This window comes from Diuraphis noxia, unplaced genomic scaffold (genome assembly GCF_037042655.1).
Source record: "Diuraphis noxia isolate RWA-SAM2 unplaced genomic scaffold, SU_Dnox_SAM2 contig0005, whole genome shotgun sequence".
Lineage (NCBI taxonomy): Eukaryota > Metazoa > Arthropoda > Insecta > Hemiptera > Aphididae > Diuraphis > Diuraphis noxia.
Genome location: NW_028301715.1, coordinates 7,147,758 through 7,165,821, shown reverse-complemented (window position 1 = coordinate 7,165,821; position 18,064 = coordinate 7,147,758). Strand labels below are relative to the sequence as shown.

General features: G+C 28.3%; 3 protein-coding genes across 6 annotated transcripts; 2 read left to right on the top strand and 1 right to left on the bottom strand.

Annotated features, from left to right (window-relative positions):
• Window positions 1-1,205: 1,205 nt before the first annotated feature.
• On the top strand, window positions 1,206-8,391 carry LOC107162615 (WD repeat-containing protein 76-like). Of its 2 annotated transcripts, none has more exons than XM_089229406.1 (12): window positions 1,206-1,509; window positions 2,101-2,251; window positions 3,401-3,493; window positions 3,566-3,708; window positions 4,558-4,663; window positions 4,994-5,130; window positions 5,237-5,397; window positions 5,472-5,565; window positions 5,646-5,784; window positions 5,943-6,127; window positions 6,905-7,026; window positions 7,711-8,391. In XM_089229406.1, exons 2-12 carry the CDS (start codon window positions 2,121-2,123, stop codon window positions 7,873-7,875), a joined length of 1,476 nt encoding a protein of 491 aa, XP_089085532.1. In that variant the 5' UTR covers window positions 1,206-1,509; window positions 2,101-2,120; the 3' UTR covers window positions 7,876-8,391. The 2 variants fall into 2 exon arrangements, with proteins under 2 accessions (XP_089085532.1, XP_089085533.1); XM_089229407.1 differs by having other exon boundaries at window positions 1,206-1,597.
• Window positions 8,392-9,372: 981 nt separating this feature from the next.
• On the bottom strand, window positions 9,373-10,911 carry LOC107162619 (density-regulated protein). Of its 2 annotated transcripts, none has more exons than XM_015509598.2 (3): window positions 10,760-10,911; window positions 9,857-10,151; window positions 9,373-9,789 (listed from the first exon to the last, which is right to left on the bottom strand). In XM_015509598.2, exons 2-3 carry the CDS (start codon window positions 10,124-10,126, stop codon window positions 9,535-9,537), a joined length of 525 nt encoding a protein of 174 aa, XP_015365084.2. In that variant the 5' UTR covers window positions 10,127-10,151; window positions 10,760-10,911; the 3' UTR covers window positions 9,373-9,534. The 2 variants fall into 2 exon arrangements, with proteins under 2 accessions (XP_015365084.2, XP_089085540.1); XM_089229414.1 differs by lacking the exon at window positions 10,760-10,911 and adding an exon at window positions 10,252-10,365.
• Window positions 10,912-11,016: 105 nt separating this feature from the next.
• On the top strand, window positions 11,017-14,621 carry LOC107162617 (replication factor C subunit 4). 2 transcript variants are annotated; one of them, XM_015509595.2, is made up of 3 exons: window positions 11,017-11,241; window positions 11,841-11,949; window positions 13,165-14,621. In XM_015509595.2, the coding sequence occupies exon 3, from the start codon at window positions 13,179-13,181 to the stop codon at window positions 14,256-14,258; it is 1,080 nt and encodes a 359-aa protein (XP_015365081.2). In that variant the 5' UTR covers window positions 11,017-11,241; window positions 11,841-11,949; window positions 13,165-13,178; the 3' UTR covers window positions 14,259-14,621. The 2 variants fall into 2 exon arrangements, with proteins under 2 accessions (XP_015365081.2, XP_015365082.2); XM_015509596.2 differs by lacking the exon at window positions 11,841-11,949.
• Window positions 14,622-18,064: the final 3,443 nt, after the last annotated feature.

The following is an 18,064-nucleotide window of genomic DNA, read 5'->3' as shown; positions in this document are numbered from 1 at the left end:
AGCTACTCATAAAAAACTAATTTACAGATGATTGTAGTAGTTGTAATCTGAATATTTTTTATAGGCACTTATACAGTAACAAGACTTTTAAATAAAACGTAAAAGTAAATTAGTAATAACAATATATTATATTCAATTAATAGAAGCATAGATAATAATTATCCAATAAACACAAAAATTAAAATCAAAACAATTTTATTATGGTTCTTTAATTATTACTTGTTAAACATTTCTAAAAATTTTAGCGGGTATCTAATAAAAATACATTTTTAATGATTTAATGTACGTGCTTAGAACTACACATAGTACTGTGACAAGCTGATATCATATATCATACTAATATAATAAAATAGGTATAAAAGTATAAATTTAACTGTTTTAAGACTTATTTGCCATTTTTTTATGAATATATCGCATACTGGACTATATACTATATTTTTAGTTAAAAATACTGCCAATACGGTTGTTTATTGGTAAGGAAATAAGAAACAAAAACCAAAAACTAAATAGTAAGAGCAATAACATTATATTTATATACCTAAAAAAGAGTTGAGAGTAAGTTTGAAAAAGTAACAATAAAATATTCATACCTAAATATATAATATTTTTTTTTATGAAAGTTGATACCTAGTAATAAGTTCATAACAAATAATAATTACAAAAAATTATAGTTTAATGACTATTTAAGTTATCAATAGGTATAGTTTACGTGTTACTTTGTAATTGATTATTTACATAGCAAGAGTCAATAACATACAATTATGCATAAAAAAGAAAAAGTGGTGGATAACTCGCATAGTGGACTTCATACTTCATACTATAGTTATAGCTTTCAGGTTTATTTGAAAGTTCAGAGCACAATTTACACAAAACAATTATGATTAACATACCATTTTATTTGATTCCATTTGAACTTTGGAGACAAACTTTTTCAAACTTGACGGCTGGAAGGCAACATTAAACTTGAGAGAAGCGCCAACCACGAGTAAGACAACACACTAAACACAATCACACGAAACACAGAAAGTTAAGTGCTTAATAATAATAATATGTCGGCCTGTTTTCTGTGTTTTGTTGATAGTTGATGATAAAATTGAACAGATAACAAAATAGACGCCGTGTGAATATCTGGGAGGTTGTAATTTTCGCGCTATTTTTCGGAAATTTTAGGTTAGCCGGTTTTCATAATAAATAATAATATTCTTATTCTTGTTTAATAATATTGTAAATTGATGATCTTTGATAGTTTATAATAAATTCTTGGAATCTTTAAAATTGTAAACCGTAAACCATCATAACCATAAGCTTTAGGCTATAATTGTTAACTTTTAGCAGCTATAACTTATAGCTAACCATTAGCAACTAGCAAGTAGCAACCGTAAAACATCCCGTGCTCACGGTCAAATAAGATATTTTTTTTCACTATTTAACTATTTCCTACTCGTGGAGTAGCTTCTATAGCATTAATCAATAATCCGTAATAAGCTTTGGTCTTTACTCTTTACTAAGGTAAGATTACTTTATCGTGACTTAATCTTTGACTATTTGCCACTTACCGAGTTTGTTTGGAATTTTGAACACTGCTCCATAGACGAAAGTAGGTATTGAAGTTTATCTATAGTGAATAATAACTTTAAATATATTTAGCTTAATAAAATGCCCATTCTTAAATTTGATCTTTTTTCAACGGAAGTGTCCAAATCTCAATTACCTATATAGTTCCTATTCTTAGAATAGAGACACTCAGTTGAATGGGAGTCAGTTTGTCCAAGTTTAAATGTTCGAAGATGATAGTATTAATTCTAATAAAACTATCAACCGGACTAGGAACCGAATACTGCTGAGCCACTTTTAGATGTACATATAGCCGATGGATAATTAGAATGTAGACATCTAGTTGACTTATTATTAGTTATTAATTAAAACATGTATATTACAAGAATAATTATATTTTATGTTATTTTCTCATTTATCATCATATACCTGCACAGTACACAGTAACATTTTTTTGTATTGTTTTGATCCTTGATAAAGTTGAATACTGTGTAACTTTTTTTTATGTATAGTACCAATATTATAAGTCTATTTTGTATTTTCTAGTTGGCATTTAATTCTTTAAGATGAATAAAATCCAAGACTTGTCTCCTTCAAAAATGGATGACATTGAAAGTATGTCTGATGATGAAGATGAAAATTTGACATATGAACAACAAAGAGAAAAAAGAATGAAAAAAAATGAAGAAATGTTGGAGTGAGTTATTTTCTCTGTAAATAATTGGGGACAAATGCACTTAACCACGCCCCTCACAAATTTTAAATTTTTTTCAAAGACATAATTTTCAAGGCTGATTTAAAACTGTTTGAATTTTTTACAGAAACTATTGTTTTAGAAGTTATAGCCTTTCAATGTTTAAGATTTTATGTTAAAACAGCATGCGTGCAACAATACTTCCACTCGCAGCGCTTACAAATTTTGATTTTTTTTTACAAATTTAACAAGTTAAGAACATACTTATAATTGATAAAGATAACTTGATCGAATGCCTAGGTTAAAAAATTTTCAAATTCAAATTAAACTTTTTTTTAGTTTTGGGTGATTGACTATCAAACAGTCCAAGTAAACAACTCGCATTTTATAAGTCATCAAAAAAATTAAATGTATGTTCCAAGGATAACATTTCTTAAAATAGTTTTATAGAAATATAAAATATATTTAATAATTCAGTAAGTAGGTACTTTATATATTCAAAAATTGTTTCATAAACCTAAAAAAGTTATTAAATTCCTATTGATTATTATAATTTTCATCATGACCTTCTTTTTAAAATCCAAATATATTCTTCTACATAAATTTAAATAACTCAAAAAGTTATCTGTTTATCAATTTACTGAAAGAAAAAACTCTTATTAAAAAAATAATTTGTTATTACCCAAGACCTTTAATGACATAATAATCAGTTATCCATGACTACCTAAGATTTACTACTATCAGATACTTGTGCAGACAAAGATCAAATTTAACATGTTAACCATTAATAAATAAATAATCTAATCTTACATACAAATACCTTTATTCTTGTAATTGGATATTGAGACTATATTAATGTAATATGCTGACACATTTTATAATTTAATAAACCATAATATTAAAAAATTAGACATTTGAAAATAGGGTCCTTGTGTATAAGTACCTATACCTATAGCCTATAATAGGTACTTGAAAAATTAAAAAATCAGAATTCCTTTGCAATATATTTATTATAAAAAGAAAATTTGGAGAATGCTTTGTGTATTACTCATTATAATCATATAACATGAATTCTTATTATTCATCCATAATTTGAATCATTGTTTGTGTGTAATTTTTTGATGAATTAAATGGTGTGTAATAATATTTCAGTATACTTGGTGTAAATCAAGCTGCAAAGACATTGGTAACTTCCATACAAAAACACACACCAGTTAAAACAACTAAACCTAAAAATACAAGCTTGTAAGTATTGATTGTTTTTATCAAATTACTTAAATCATTTTTATTCAACTTCATTATTTATATATTTTTCAGAAAACCCGAGAGACGTTCATTGAGAATAGCTCATTTGGCAGCACCTCAAGATTATCAGCTTCCTGAGGAATCTAAATTAGAATCTAACAATCCTAAAACCTCTAAGAATAATGATTCTTATGGTACTGATTTTAAAAATCAAGGTAAGTGCCTTAATATACTTCAACTACTTATTTTTTTTTTTTTTGCTTAACACTTTAATTGTCTAAATTCCAAATGTTTTCTTATCATCCAATTAACCTGGATATGCGGCCAATTTTGACCTATTTTACCCAGTTACATTTGCCTTGGCTGTCTCGGTGGAATGATTGGTTAGGCTAGGTGGCATGCAAGGATACGTAGAACAACCAATTACATCAGGGATGCCCAACCTATACCCACAAACCTAATTAATGTTTTGAAAATAATATATTAGTTTTCATTGTTTTTAATTTATTTTTATTTTAACGTTATTCATGACAACTTATAATAGTCATACATATATACTAACACTAACTAATAATATAAATACTCATCGATCACACTTATCTGACTTACATTGTACTTGGAAGTTATGCAATGGTCAGATGATATACAATCAATTTTTTCAATTATAATAATTACGTTATCGAATGTGTGATCAACTGGTTTTTCTAACTGCGCAGATCCGTTAATTTCAGATGCATATTCTTATATCAAAGATTTCAAATTAAAATTAACTCTATTCACAAATCAATAATTGAAAAAAATCTTGCCCATTTTCCACTATGTTATTATACTTTTTATCAAGTTTAAAAAAATACCAGTCAGATAAATATTTGATTCAGTGACATCCAATTTATGTATTCTGTTAGTAAACTACATTTAAAAAATAAATTTTTATCTGTTCCACCGCAATCGCCAGAGTATGTGCATTTAAAGAAAACATATTTTACTTATTACTAATTATGTTTAATTTAGTAAATTGTTGTAAAATGTAATTATAATTTAAGAATATTTTATATTAATTAAAGATTCCATATCAATACCAGAAGAAGACTCTGATTTTGTTGAAAAACTGAATGATGACCTAGCCATTAAGGAAGCTGTTAATGATTTTCATAAGTTACCAAGTCATAAGTATGTAATAAGTTTAAGGTCAATTATAATTCATATTTTACCTTAATGTTTAAATTGGAAAATTTATCATACTATTTTTGTTTGTCAACTTGCTTTCACTATGTACTATTCAAATAAAAGTGTCTGCTTATGAATTGATAAATTTATTGAAATAAAAAATTCAGTATAAGTAATATTACTTATGGCGATATCGTCAAAAACAGCTATGCGATTCTCCTTGTACTTTTACTACATACATTTTATTCTTCCAAGTCTCATGTCATATATATATAAGTAATTCAGTTTTTCACTTTAAATATAATTATACAAAACAATTTTGTTTTTATTTAGATTTATACATGTGTTAAGAAGTCTTGATATGTACACACCATCAGTAAAAGTGTCTGAAAAACGTATCTACTCACTTGCTATTCATCCTTCGGAAACATCTTTGACAGTTGCTGCAGGGGATTTGAGAGGAAACTTAAGTGAGTCAAAAAAATATAATTACATATTTTAATTGTGGAATTAATAATACAACAATAATTTTACTGTCTAATATATTAAATCCTAAGTAATAATTCAATTTTGTAGCTTTGTACAGCAATAAAAATTCAGAAATGCGCGAGTATAGACTTCATGATGCACCTGTTAATTGTATTTCATTTTGCACTTGGGATCCATACAAGTTGTTTTCAACTAGTCATGATGGATCAGTCAGATGTGGTGACATTGTTAAACGAACTTTTGATATTGTCAGTATAATTTTATTATTGCTTTTATTTGCTTGTAACTATATCAATTAAAGTTAAACTATTTAACTAAATAGATCTATAAGACAGAATGGAAGGGTCAAAGTAAATCAAAAATGAACCATGCTACCTGGCACACTGAATTTGAAAGAAATCTTCTCATAGGAAATGGTATGTATGGTATTGCCTGACACCTTTTATATGTTATGCATGATTTATATCAAATTTTTATAATTATTTAAATGTTTAAGGTTCTGGTCATGTAGATATGATTGATACACGAACACCAGATAAAATTATCAACACTGCCTGGTGTCATGAAAGATCTGTGCGTACAGTTCAATGCCACCCATTGGAAAAACATTACTTTTTAACTTCATCTGGAATTGGGTAATTATTTATTGCTATTATAATAATATATTTATTAAAGTTATTTCGTTTAAATTGAAATGTACTATTAATAATATTCAGCGTTATGGTATAAGTAATATATCTTTATGATATTTATTTAATTCGCTAATAAAATATAATAATGTGTATGATTTTAGAGAGGTTTCCTTGTGGGACATAAGAAATATGACTGACCAATCAATTAATCCAGTTTTACAATTTGAACATCCTAAATCATTGACAAGTGCATTTTTTTCTGCCTCTGGTTCTAAGATGGTGTCTACATGTAATGATGACAATTTAAGAATATTTAATACTGATAGATTAAATTCAAGTTGTACAAGTAAGTTATAAAGTATTGATGGTATTCTAAAAAATATTCAATGATGTGTATTGTGTTTTTTTTTCATTTGTATCACACAATAATTTCCTCAGTTACGAATAAAATCTTTAAATTCATAATATTTTTTTATGAGCGTCTGAATTTCAAATTTTGACCAAATATGTAAAACTCACAAAATTTTGGAAATTATTTTTAGTTAGAAATTGATACACATTTTTCTTATTAAATCTAAAATTTATCTTAGGTTTTTCCATCTTTATCAAAAAAAAAAAAAAAAATTAATATGGAGTACATTAACATTATACAACTTATTAATCAAAATATTTAACCATCAGTAATTTTTTGGCACAAATTTTCTTTAGAGTTCAAAGCCATTCGTGGATCCCCTTAAAACTGATCTATGTGCTTTTGGTGTGCCAGTCCGAGGCTGGTTCTATCTGAATGGATTTTATCAGCTGAAATACTAGACATAAATATAATTTTTTTATTGTGTTATAATAGTTAAAAATTGTTAATAAGAAATTAATAATGATTCATCGATAATAATCAACAATCTTTTTGATCAAATGACCATGCATCCCTATGCCATTTTACTAGGCACTACAATTTAACATTTTGGTTTGTAGATTTATGTACAAAAAATACATTAGATTGCGTACTGCATTCTAGTGATGTCAATTAATTTGTGGTGCATTAGAATTAGTCGGATAAGATTGATGAAATATCATAAGATTTATCAAATTTGTACAAAATGTAAATTTAAATATTATTTTTCAGAGCCTATAAACATAATTCCACATAATAATCATACAGGACGATGGCTTTCAGTATTTAAAGCTAAATGGAATCCAGGAAGAGATAATGAATTCTTCGTTGGATCAATGCTATCACCAAAAAGGGTTAGTAGTAGAGATTCTTATATTGTATATATTATATTTCACTTAATAATTTAAAGAGTGATAGTAAGTCTATTGAAGTATATGTTAATGTATTGGTATTATATATTCAATAATTATATCCTAATAACTAGAATTCAGATTTGAAAGCAATATGAATAATAAAAAAAGCATTTATATAAAAAAACAACTAAAAATTTTAGTGGGTTTTCACCAATTTCACAATTTGTGTAAGATAAAATTTACAAATTATGACCTTTAAACGTTTATCAAAGTAATAATGTATATTTCAAACAAAAATAATTATCTAGTTTAAAAGTTTTCAAAATTATCATTGTTGGCTGTTCTCTAATTCATGAATGTTTGGTGTTATTGATTTGTATCATAAATACTGTTTATTATGATAAATATTGTTGATTCAAAAGGGGATGTATAGCAAAAAATACAGGGCATATATCAGTTAAATATTATGTCAAATTGTTAAGTGTTAACCCCCATTAGCATAGAAATTAAATGAAATACATTTGCCTGTCTTTATCCAAAACATAAAGGTGTTTGATTTGTAATTAAAGCAATTATTGCTTTTAATAGTTACTGATATTAATAATAAATTAATCATGGTCTGAAAAATTCTAAATTAAATGTATTCTTTTATTTGAACATATGCTATAATTTATTATTTTTCAGATACAAGTTTATAATTCTGCCGGGCATGTATTACATATTCTGCAATCTACAGATATGACTACATATTGTCCAGTCATAGAAGTACATCCCACTCAGGCTATTTATGTCGGAGGAAACGGATCTGGCCGTTTACATATATTCAGCACCAAGGAGCAATTAACATAAAAATTTTTCTTAAATTATTGAATTAAGTATTTTTATTAATATATATAAGCAAAATAAATTATAAAATATACTGTTTTTTACAAACACAAATCTACAGTTCATTAAAAAATACCATTTTTTAGTAATATAATATAATATCTAATTATTTATTAATAGCTGTTATATTGTTTTATAGCATATTGTACAGCAAAACTAGGAATGTCAAAATCAAATATTATGTAACTGTCAAAGTTTAATGAGTAATTATTTATATTATGTATAATATTTTAAAATGTACAATGTATGTATAAGCTATGTGTGGTTGCCTTCCTAATCAGTACTATCTACCTGTATATTTTTTCTACCAGTGTATTTTTTATTTTATTAATGTTACTTAATGTCGTTAAAACATCTTCTATACCATAATGCGTTGACTATTTGCAAAAGTATTAATCCATACAAAATAAAATACTGCTGTAATCATTTTATCGTTTATTAAATATACTGTATGTTCAATCAAATAACATATGTTATTAAGACAGTGTTCATTTTGTTCTAGTTTTATTATAAGAAATTTGACTGGTATTTTTGTTGTATCTACGATATTGGAAATTTTCCTAAGATAGCTTTCAATATTGGTTATCCAACACTATCGATGCAGACAATGTTATACCAATGACAGAAGTAATTAACCAAAAATATGAGATTGTGATTATATTATGTTGGTTTAATATAATTTTACAATCATGGTCTTACATAAAATTCACTGGAATCCTCTTATTCAATAATATTTATATAGAAATGGTATACGAATGTAGGGTGGCACATTGAACAGCTCTTAATTTTCATGTATCAGTCCCTACATAACCCTAAGGTTAACCTAACCAAATTTTGTAGATTATCAACATTTTCTTGTTTTTGGAAACTTGTGTTCTACTCTATAAGTCAAAAAATTTACCAATATATATATATCATGTGTTGTCAATATGGCAGCGGTTCTCAACCTTTTTAAGTGTATGCATACCACCTACACAACTTGAAAATGTTCGTATACTATTTAACCAAATAACTTTTTTTTTTTTGTGTATGGAATATTATTACTCTAGGAACTACACAATTATGATTGTTTAAGCGTTTAATTTACAATTAATGGAAAATTAAATATTCACCATCATTTTTGATATCAAATAAGGTAAGTAATATTGATCCATTACAGTTTTTCATGAATCAAGATTTTCTTTGTGTACCACTTATGAGCTTTCTACGAACCACAGGTTGAGAAATGCTGGTCTATGGGTATAATGAATTTAACATACTATTTTTTAGAGTTTAGAATATGATAACCCTATATTCCTAGTTACAATCTTTCAATGTTCACTGAAATATTTAAATAATTAATTATATATTTATGTTAAATAAAAAAAATAAAGTTATGTTTGGTAAGTGTAAAATATCAGCTTTTCCTTTTTTAAAGAAGTGGATGAAGGAATTGTTTACATAAAAAAAATGAAATAACAATTAGATGAATGGAAATAATAAATATTCCATAGCAATATATTGGTTTCGTACATTTGAATATTCCAGGTGACAACAGCGAAGATTAAATATTGACTAAAGTCAAACAAAACTTCAATAACTGAATATTTATTTCACATTGAAAATAAATAAATTTTATTGCGATCACCGTTTAAGATCTCCAAGGTCTTCAATGTAATCTTCATCAATGTCAGGCCATTTTTCTGGTATAATATCAAATAGGTCATCTTTTACATCACCTTGAATGACAATTTCATCCTCTCCTGTCACACTCGATCCACAGGCAAATTTAGTACCAAAAAATTTAGCAGCAACTTTTAAATCAATGTTAAATGTACTCAAGCCAGTTACAACAGTAACAGATTTCTTCTTGCCTCTTGGTGCTCTGGATAAGCATACCTAAACAATTTTAATACATACAATAAATTTTTGAGTTGAAGTAAATATTATTTTGAAAACTGCTTACTTGTTTGGGCCCATCATCTTTCTTCTTTGATTTTACCATACCTTTCCCACCACGTTTTTGACGTTTTTTCTCATCAGAGTCATCACCTCCAGCAGTCCCACTACATGTCATAATTCTATTAAACTCATCAGGTAAATACTTTTCAAGCCATTCCCGACAACGGTCTGTGTCTGAAGAAAAGTCACAGTATTCTGGTGGAAGTGAACAGTTGCCACAATAAAATACTTTCAAAGGATATGAAGGTTTGGAATTTGATTCTTCCTCAGCCATGTTCCTTATAAAATAATTTTGTTACCTATAAAAATAAATAAACATTATAATTAATAATTAACTCTGTATTTTAATCCTAATAATATCTCTATTATAAATATTAAATAATAAAAATATTTTCTAACTTTAGTTTAGTTAAATAATTTTTGTTTTAATATTATATTTATGAGTGTCATTAATGGATGATTTCTCTATACATGTTAATGTATTACTGTAATTTAAAACCGTACTCAGAACACATAAACTTATTATGCCAACAGGTATAGATTGTATATTTTCAAATAAACAAAAAAATTAATATATTATATAATTGTAGGTTACACACAAAAATAACAAAACAAATCTTAACAATTTAATAATTAATTAATAGACAGATTGAAAACAACTGATATAAGATTTCAAAGCTAGGTACTAAAATAAAATGTTTTGCACTTTATCAATGTGTGCATAACTTTTTCCTCGCGAGTTTTGAAATTTAACATGAAAACGTGACATATTATTCTTTATTTTTTAGGAAATTTGAAAAATTGTTGAGTGTAAATCACCCTTATCACTATTTGAGTCACTATACAAACTGCAAAAATATTATAATATACTTAGGAGAAATAATACTTAAAAATATTAACTACTTACTTTTAACGGTGTATATTTTATGTACAATTATTTACAGGGACTAATAAATTACCATGATGAAGAATTACAGTCTAAAAATTTAAAAAATTGGGTTTACGTAGCTGATAATATAGATTTTCAATACAAACTTATCAATTTTGAAATAATTATAATCAAGACCGTGGTATAAATGAATATAAACATAACCTAAAGTTTGACAACACGAACAAATACATGTTTACATTATTATGGAACATTTTGGCGGTAAATGTACAAAACACTATCACTGAATACTTTGGCCAGTTGGGCCTCAAATTTGTATCATTCATTTCACTACATTCTGAAATCTGAAGAATTTCGGCATTTTCTCGTTCAGCGGCTCTGTGCTACATATTTGAATGGATAACAATAATTTCATTGTTTAATGTTGCTAAATTCAGAAATAATTAACGACGGACAGACTTACTTTGTTACTTGTGTGGAGTTTATAATCACTTAAATTTGTAAGTAATAATAAATTTTGAATACCTAATCGGTAGTTTCTTATTAATTAACATCAAACATTTCTAACATAATGGTACTGGACACCGTAAAATGGTTATTAACATAGTTATGCACAGACTCTGAAAGCAGGTAGTGCCCATATATTATCATCATCTCTTTAGTCAATAATTTTATAAATACAAAACATCTAAATTTGGTTCTGTTATAACAAGTAAAAGCTCTGCTATATTTAAACAATATCAATTTGCAAAGTGCACATATAGAGAATCATTCAATTTTTAATTTTTTAATTCCCTTTAAAAATATTCTCTAAAATTGAATATGGTAATATTTAGGTATATTTATTACAAACTACGAATTGTGTGATTGAGGCATAGGGCACTTAGGCCCATAAAGTAATTATAGGGCGTGTCTGAGCACACCTATGGATTAACACCATTGTGTTATTATGGTTTTGGGTTTATGGATTGAATTCATCCAATAAAATATATGTATATACCTAATGCACATTAATACATTTATTATTCACTCTGAGCGGTGTCCATTTACAGCAATTTTGCATTGATTGGAGTTTATGGTTTATTAATTTTTTCATCAGTTTTAGCAAAGTGCATCCAACTCAAGTATTTTTCTCCATCATTATCCGCAACTCATGATCAAACTACATATTTATCAGGAATTCTGCAACATATTTAAATAGCATAAAAGTTAGTAAAATTTGGATTTATTTTGAAAATTAATTTTAACAGTTGTTATTAAGTATTAAACTATAAATTAACCAGATGGGTATATGCAAAAAAATTTACATAAATATTTTTCTTCAAATTATTTCCCATTATAGATGTTTTGCATAAAAAATAATTATGATTTAGGTATATTAAGTTAAAATATTTGCAATCATTGATAATGGTTTGTTATTGAATCACCTGTCCTCATGAAAATTGTATTGTTCCAATACCCATAAAATCAATATATATCGCATATACTGATGGTTAATAGTGATCGTTAACTAATCAAATTATTCAAAATTTGGTATAAGTATTTATATCAGACTGTTAAATCAAATGAAAAATACTTTGCTATTAGTACAGAAACTTTGATCATGTCTATAAGTTCATAGTATCATTTTGTTAGTCATTATTCATATCTTCGTAGTTAATAACATTGGTATCAACTATCAAGTTAGCCAATATATTATACTAAGTTCCATATATTTTTCTGAAAGCCTATAGATAGCATATATTATATTTGTAAGAACTAAGTGTTCCACATCATTAAGTATTATATTGATATAATTTAATTAATCCTAACTTGGAGGCCTACACTTAAAATGTAGAGATCATTTAGGATTTATCAAATCATTACCATAAAAAACTCCAAAGAACAGTAAAGAATATTTTTTAGAATTGTACATAGTAAAATGTATGTGGTAATCAAAGCTTAATAATAATGGTCTAAATTATTTCATATTTTAATGTTTATAATTTTTAGTATTAATGAAAATCATTATTACAATTATATTATAATTATCATATTATATGGGTGGTGAAATAGTAATAATCAAGAGTGACGGAGTTATTCAATTTGAACAATGCGCCTAGGCATTTCAATAACAAACCAGTTGGTGAATTCAATCATTTGTAGTACAGTGCTATAAGATGATATAGTGAATTTTAATTTTTAAATGATGATATTGTGCCTTACATTTTAGGTTTTTAAATATTTAGAGATAATTGAATTATAATTATTTGTACTACCTGTAGGTACTAGTATTAAAATATTTGAAAAAGTTTTTAAATTACATTTGTTAGGTAAAATGTTTGTAATTTGAATTATCTGGGTTAGTGTAATACTATATTCTTTATCATTTTTAATGATAACTTATTAAATATTTCTATTAATATAATTTTTTGGTATTATAGGAATTATAATTGTTATGGATTCTTTTCTAAAAACTGGAAAAATCAACCAAGAACAACAATCAACTAGCAGTGGTCTGAAGAGTAAAGATGAATCACGAGGAATTTCTAGTAGCACCACACCTTGGGTGGAGAAATATCGACCTCGTACAGTTGATGAAGTATCTGAACAGTCAGAGATTGTGGCTGTACTAAAACAATGTTTAGAACAAGGTGCTGATATGCCTCACTTATTGTTTTATGGACCACCTGGTACAGGTAAAACTAGTACAATAATTGCTGCTGCTCGCCAGCTGTTTGGAGATATGTACAAAAACCGTATGCTTGAACTTAATGCATCTGATGATCGTGGTATTCAAGTTATTCGAGATAAAGTTAAAACCTTTGCTCAGCTAACAGCTTCGGACCGAAGACCAGATGGTAAACCTTGTCCGCCGTTCAAAATTGTTGTGTTAGATGAAGCTGACTCAATGACAGCACCTGCTCAAGCAGCGCTTAGGCGTACTATTGAACGAGAGACAAAGACTACTAGATTTTGTCTTATTTGCAATTATGTGAGTTGCATTATTGACCCATTGACGTCCCGTTGCTCCAAGTTCAGATTCAAACCTTTATCACATGACATAATGCTAACTCGTCTCGAGCACATATGTAATGAAGAAAGAGTAAAATGTGCACCTCGTGTGCTGGCACGGTTGGTCGATGCTTCCGGTGGAGATATGCGTAGAGCAATAACATCACTCCAAAGCACAGCTAGATTAAAGGGAGAAGATGGTATTGAAGAAGTTGATGTTCTAGAAGTTGTTGGCACTGTGCCAGACGTCTGGTTAGATCGTATGATAGAAATGGGTCGCATGTACGACTATCAAAAAATGGATGGTTTTGTGGAAGATTTAATATTTGAGGCATATTCAGCATCTCAGATTTTAGAACAATTGCATGATAAAATAGTTTTTTCTACAGATTTAAAAGACAATCAGAAGGCACTCATTTGTAAATCTATTAGTATTTGTGCCTATAGACTACAAGAGGGTTGTAGTGAATATGTTACTCTTTTAAATCTATTATGTTCAGTTGCGAAAGCATTAAAATGTTAAAAAGTTCATTGTAATTTTTTTTTCATTTTTATTAAATTCATATTTTCATTTTGAACTATAAAATTATAATTATATTCATTAGTACAGTTCTGTATTAATATTTTTTTGTAATTCTCTATATTTTGATGATTCATCCATTACTTTCCATAATTACTCAATGCGATTCCATTACAATCAGTGTTGTAAAAAAAAAGTTTTAAGTAATTAATATATGATTAATATGAAATGATGTAAATGTATCTAATATATCACTTACCATAAACGTACAATAAACATCTAATACATGATGTCATGATTGCAGCATACGCCAAGCTCGTATTTTAAACAAAAAAATTCAATAAAAAACCATTTAGAATTTCAAAAGTTTTCTTAAAATTATGATAGTCCTATCCTCTTCCTCTCAACCATGTCTCTGGAGCCGCCCTTGTTAATAAAAATAAAAATTAAAACTAGATAAGGAAATCTTAGTTAGAACTGTAGGAGGTACCTATTTTAATAATCCTTGTAGACCTCAGGCTTATAAACAGTGTATACACATTACTATTTATTTAGGTATTATTATAGATTATATATATATTATTATTATTATTTATACTTTTACATAATCTATGGTAGTATGGAATGCATAATATGAATTAAAATATAATAATATCTAAATATCTTTTATTATAGGTGCTAAATTGAACTAAGATACTAGAAAGCAACACACTTAGATTTGTTTATTATTTAAAATATATATCTGTATAGTGTACCTCCGGCAACAAAATATGTTGCATTGGTTTGTTGTAGCGTCAAAATTGCCCTTTTGGATTGTGCCCATGGTGCAAGATCGCATGGACTACTACACGTATTAAAATACCTATATAACTACAAAGTGTTTTGAGTAGTTCCTAATAGCTGCAAGTTATTTCTAAGGAATTACGATTTGCATTTTCAATATAAGTAATGAATATTAAAATTTGAAATTGAATAATAGTTATAATGATACGTAAAAATGTATTGTTATGTAAATCATCTTATCCGGACAAGCAATGCCTCCATTTGATTGCGTACCAAATTATAATTTTTCGTACTTTCGCGCGGGTTTTGATCAAGTGATTTTTTTAATGTGATATATTGTTATTGTATTATTCGCTCAGCCAACTGAAAGACGAAAGGACACGGGTCGACTTGAAGTGCCTCCCTAGTACTTATATTATGCTAAAGAAGTGATTTTTTTTATTTTAACTTCAAGTTTTTCTGCACTAGCGATACGCGTTTTGATTTTGTATAGTTCTGTGTTGACGTGTTGTATCTGTCGTATTTTTCTGGTTGAACTCTTTTAAATAACATGTAAGTAATAAGTACATAGGTACTCACGTCGTCGGACGTGCCTACACCAAGCTTCGTAGACTACCACTCGATAAATTGGGGGGAGGGATAAACACAGCCTGTGGCGGATTTTCAAAAATTTTGTGGGGGGGGGGGTCCTGTGTCTGTGGTCTGTGTTACACAGATGAATTAGCCCCTTCCAAACATACAAAGTGGTTAATGGTCATTACTATAAATAATAAATATTAAGTAATTTTTAATTAAAATATGGTTTGAGCGCGAATAAAAATGTAAAAGTATTAGTTAACAAATTCTAATACATATTACACACACAACATAGGTACAAACTCGCATATTATATACGATTTATGGGATAATCAATTTTAAAAACCTCCCAACTGCAACTTCTCACTGGACACTATGGGCCAGTTGGCGTTTGGTTTACAGGACAGGTGCTCAGTATTGACACTTACTAGTCAAGACAAATTTGACACTTAACCTCAAAAGCCATTGAGCTCAAAATAGGTATATTTTAGAGATGGTCAAATGTTATAAATACTTGATAGTATTTATACTGTATTAAAATTAGGTCGTGGTAACAAACCTTTGCCATCGTGGCATCGTGTGTAGTATGTGAGAAGCTGGAACTAAAACTATATTTTATTGGTTCGTGGTTGGTAGCTTTCATCGACCGCTGTAAGTATTTGAAATTTTAAACTACTTAAAGTTAATATTTCTTTTTTTATAGTTGTTGAAATCATTTTTTTTCTGATTTGTATAAAAAATAATGTAGTACCCATATCGTATCACAATAGACATTAAGCACTTGGAAAGTGAACAGATACGGCGGAAGCAGTTGAACTATAGTTGAACATACCTCTGTTGAACCAAAACCTAAGAAGAAAAAACTACCCTCGACCACAAACGATCGGTAACGATAGTTTGTTATTTTTTTTTCGGTCTCTCAAATACCGGTAAACTTTATCGGTATTTTATATTATTATGTTTCGTACCCTGCGGCCTGCAAGGCTACAAAAACAACGGTTTGGAACGGAATCTCGCACTAATATTGAAAGCGTTCAATTAGTCAAACCTCAAACGAACGTTGAATAAGCCAAACGGCCAGTGCGATGTTGACGATAGAGACTCGAAAAACAAAACTTTAAAGATCGCAAACGAAAATAAAAAAAGATCATCCCGTCGAAGTGCTGCAGCGCTGACTAATAAGTACACCATTTACTTATATATACCTGCTGCAGTGGTGAGTGGTCCTCAAACTTTTTTCCATCGCAGCATATTATTATAATTAATTAGTTATCATAAGTCATGGCGGCACACTTTGAATAAATATTATTTAAATATAAATACAAAAATATAATCATTTTATAATGTTTTTTAATAATGAAACAAATTTCAAGTTGTCGCGGCACATCTTTAAAATTCCACGGCACACCCTTTGGAAAACACTGCGGCGTATTCCATAATCTTCCCGAAATTCTAATCGTAAATACTCAATTGCAAATCGAAATTGGCGGAAAAGGTGCGATGAGGACAAAAGGCGAGCCAAAGATTTGAACGATTGCTCAATTCGAATGAGAACAATTCATCCGGGAAGACCTCGGTAGGCTCTATCGCATAGATGACGGCGCTACGATAAAAATCCAAAACTTACGGCGTGTGCGTTGCACCGTAGCTCGTATGTATAGTCAAGATGGACGACGTGACGTACCAAAAATACGATGAAAATTAATCTACGCAAATGTGTTTTGTTTAAATTGCTCGTGGACCAACGGGAGACGATTCCAAACAGTGCGCTGGTGACATCTTCTTAAAATTTGAATTTATTCGAGGTAATATAAATTGTTTGTATTTATATTGTGCTTTAAATCGTAGATCATAAGTAAAATCTCTTGGCTTGATTAGCTAGGTTAAGTTAGGTTTAGTTAAGTTTAGTGAGGTTCAATCTAATCTAACGATTATTATTTATACATTTAAATTAATTCGATATTAACAGCGCCATCTACTAGATTCTCATTAAATTTATAAAATTTAATGATCGGAACATTTTTTTTTTCAATTACCTATATTTAGTACAGTCTACACTCTACAATCTATACTATGAGTACGTAGTTTTGTTTTTAAATTAAATTAACAACATTTTAGTAAAATGATCGAAATTCGAAAAATGACCAAAAGAAGTCTTTGATTTCAATTCTTATCTGATGTATGAAACGGGTTTTGTACTTGAAAAGTATAACCGGGGACTTCCCCAAAAATAATGTATTTTGCATTAAAATCCATTCATATTTTGCAGCAAAGAATAATTTATTAACGACGATGTCGACGGCAAACGAGTTCAGTCAACTCGTCCGGACGCGGACGATGCCGACAGTTCTCCATCTACCTTCGTCGTTTCGAACTTTTCAACTCGTCGACAATGAAACTTACCGAAACAGCTGCTCAACTTGGCCACTAGACAGTATTTTGGTGCCGTA

What these genes read in the sequence shown, in the direction of transcription:
- LOC107162615 (XM_089229406.1), top strand. Translation starts at nt 2,121, where the DNA reads ATGAATAAAATCCAAGACTTGTCTCCTTCAAAAATGGATGACATTGAA. An exon ending in AAAAATGAAGAAATGTTGGA is followed by an intron (nt 2,252 to 3,400) that starts GTGAGTTATTTT and finishes ATAATATTTCAG; the next exon opens with TATACTTGGTGTAAATCAAG. An exon ending in TTAAACGAACTTTTGATATT is followed by an intron (nt 5,398 to 5,471) that starts GTCAGTATAATT and finishes TTAACTAAATAG; the next exon opens with ATCTATAAGACAGAATGGAA.
- LOC107162619 (XM_015509598.2), bottom strand. Translation starts at nt 10,126, where the DNA reads ATGGCTGAGGAAGAATCAAATTCCAAACCTTCATATCCTTTGAAAGTA. An exon ending in AAGATGATGGGCCCAAACAA is followed by an intron (nt 9,790 to 9,856) that starts GTAAGCAGTTTT and finishes AAAATTGTTTAG; the next exon opens with GTATGCTTATCCAGAGCACC.
- LOC107162617 (XM_015509596.2), top strand. Translation starts at nt 13,179, where the DNA reads ATGGATTCTTTTCTAAAAACTGGAAAAATCAACCAAGAACAACAATCA.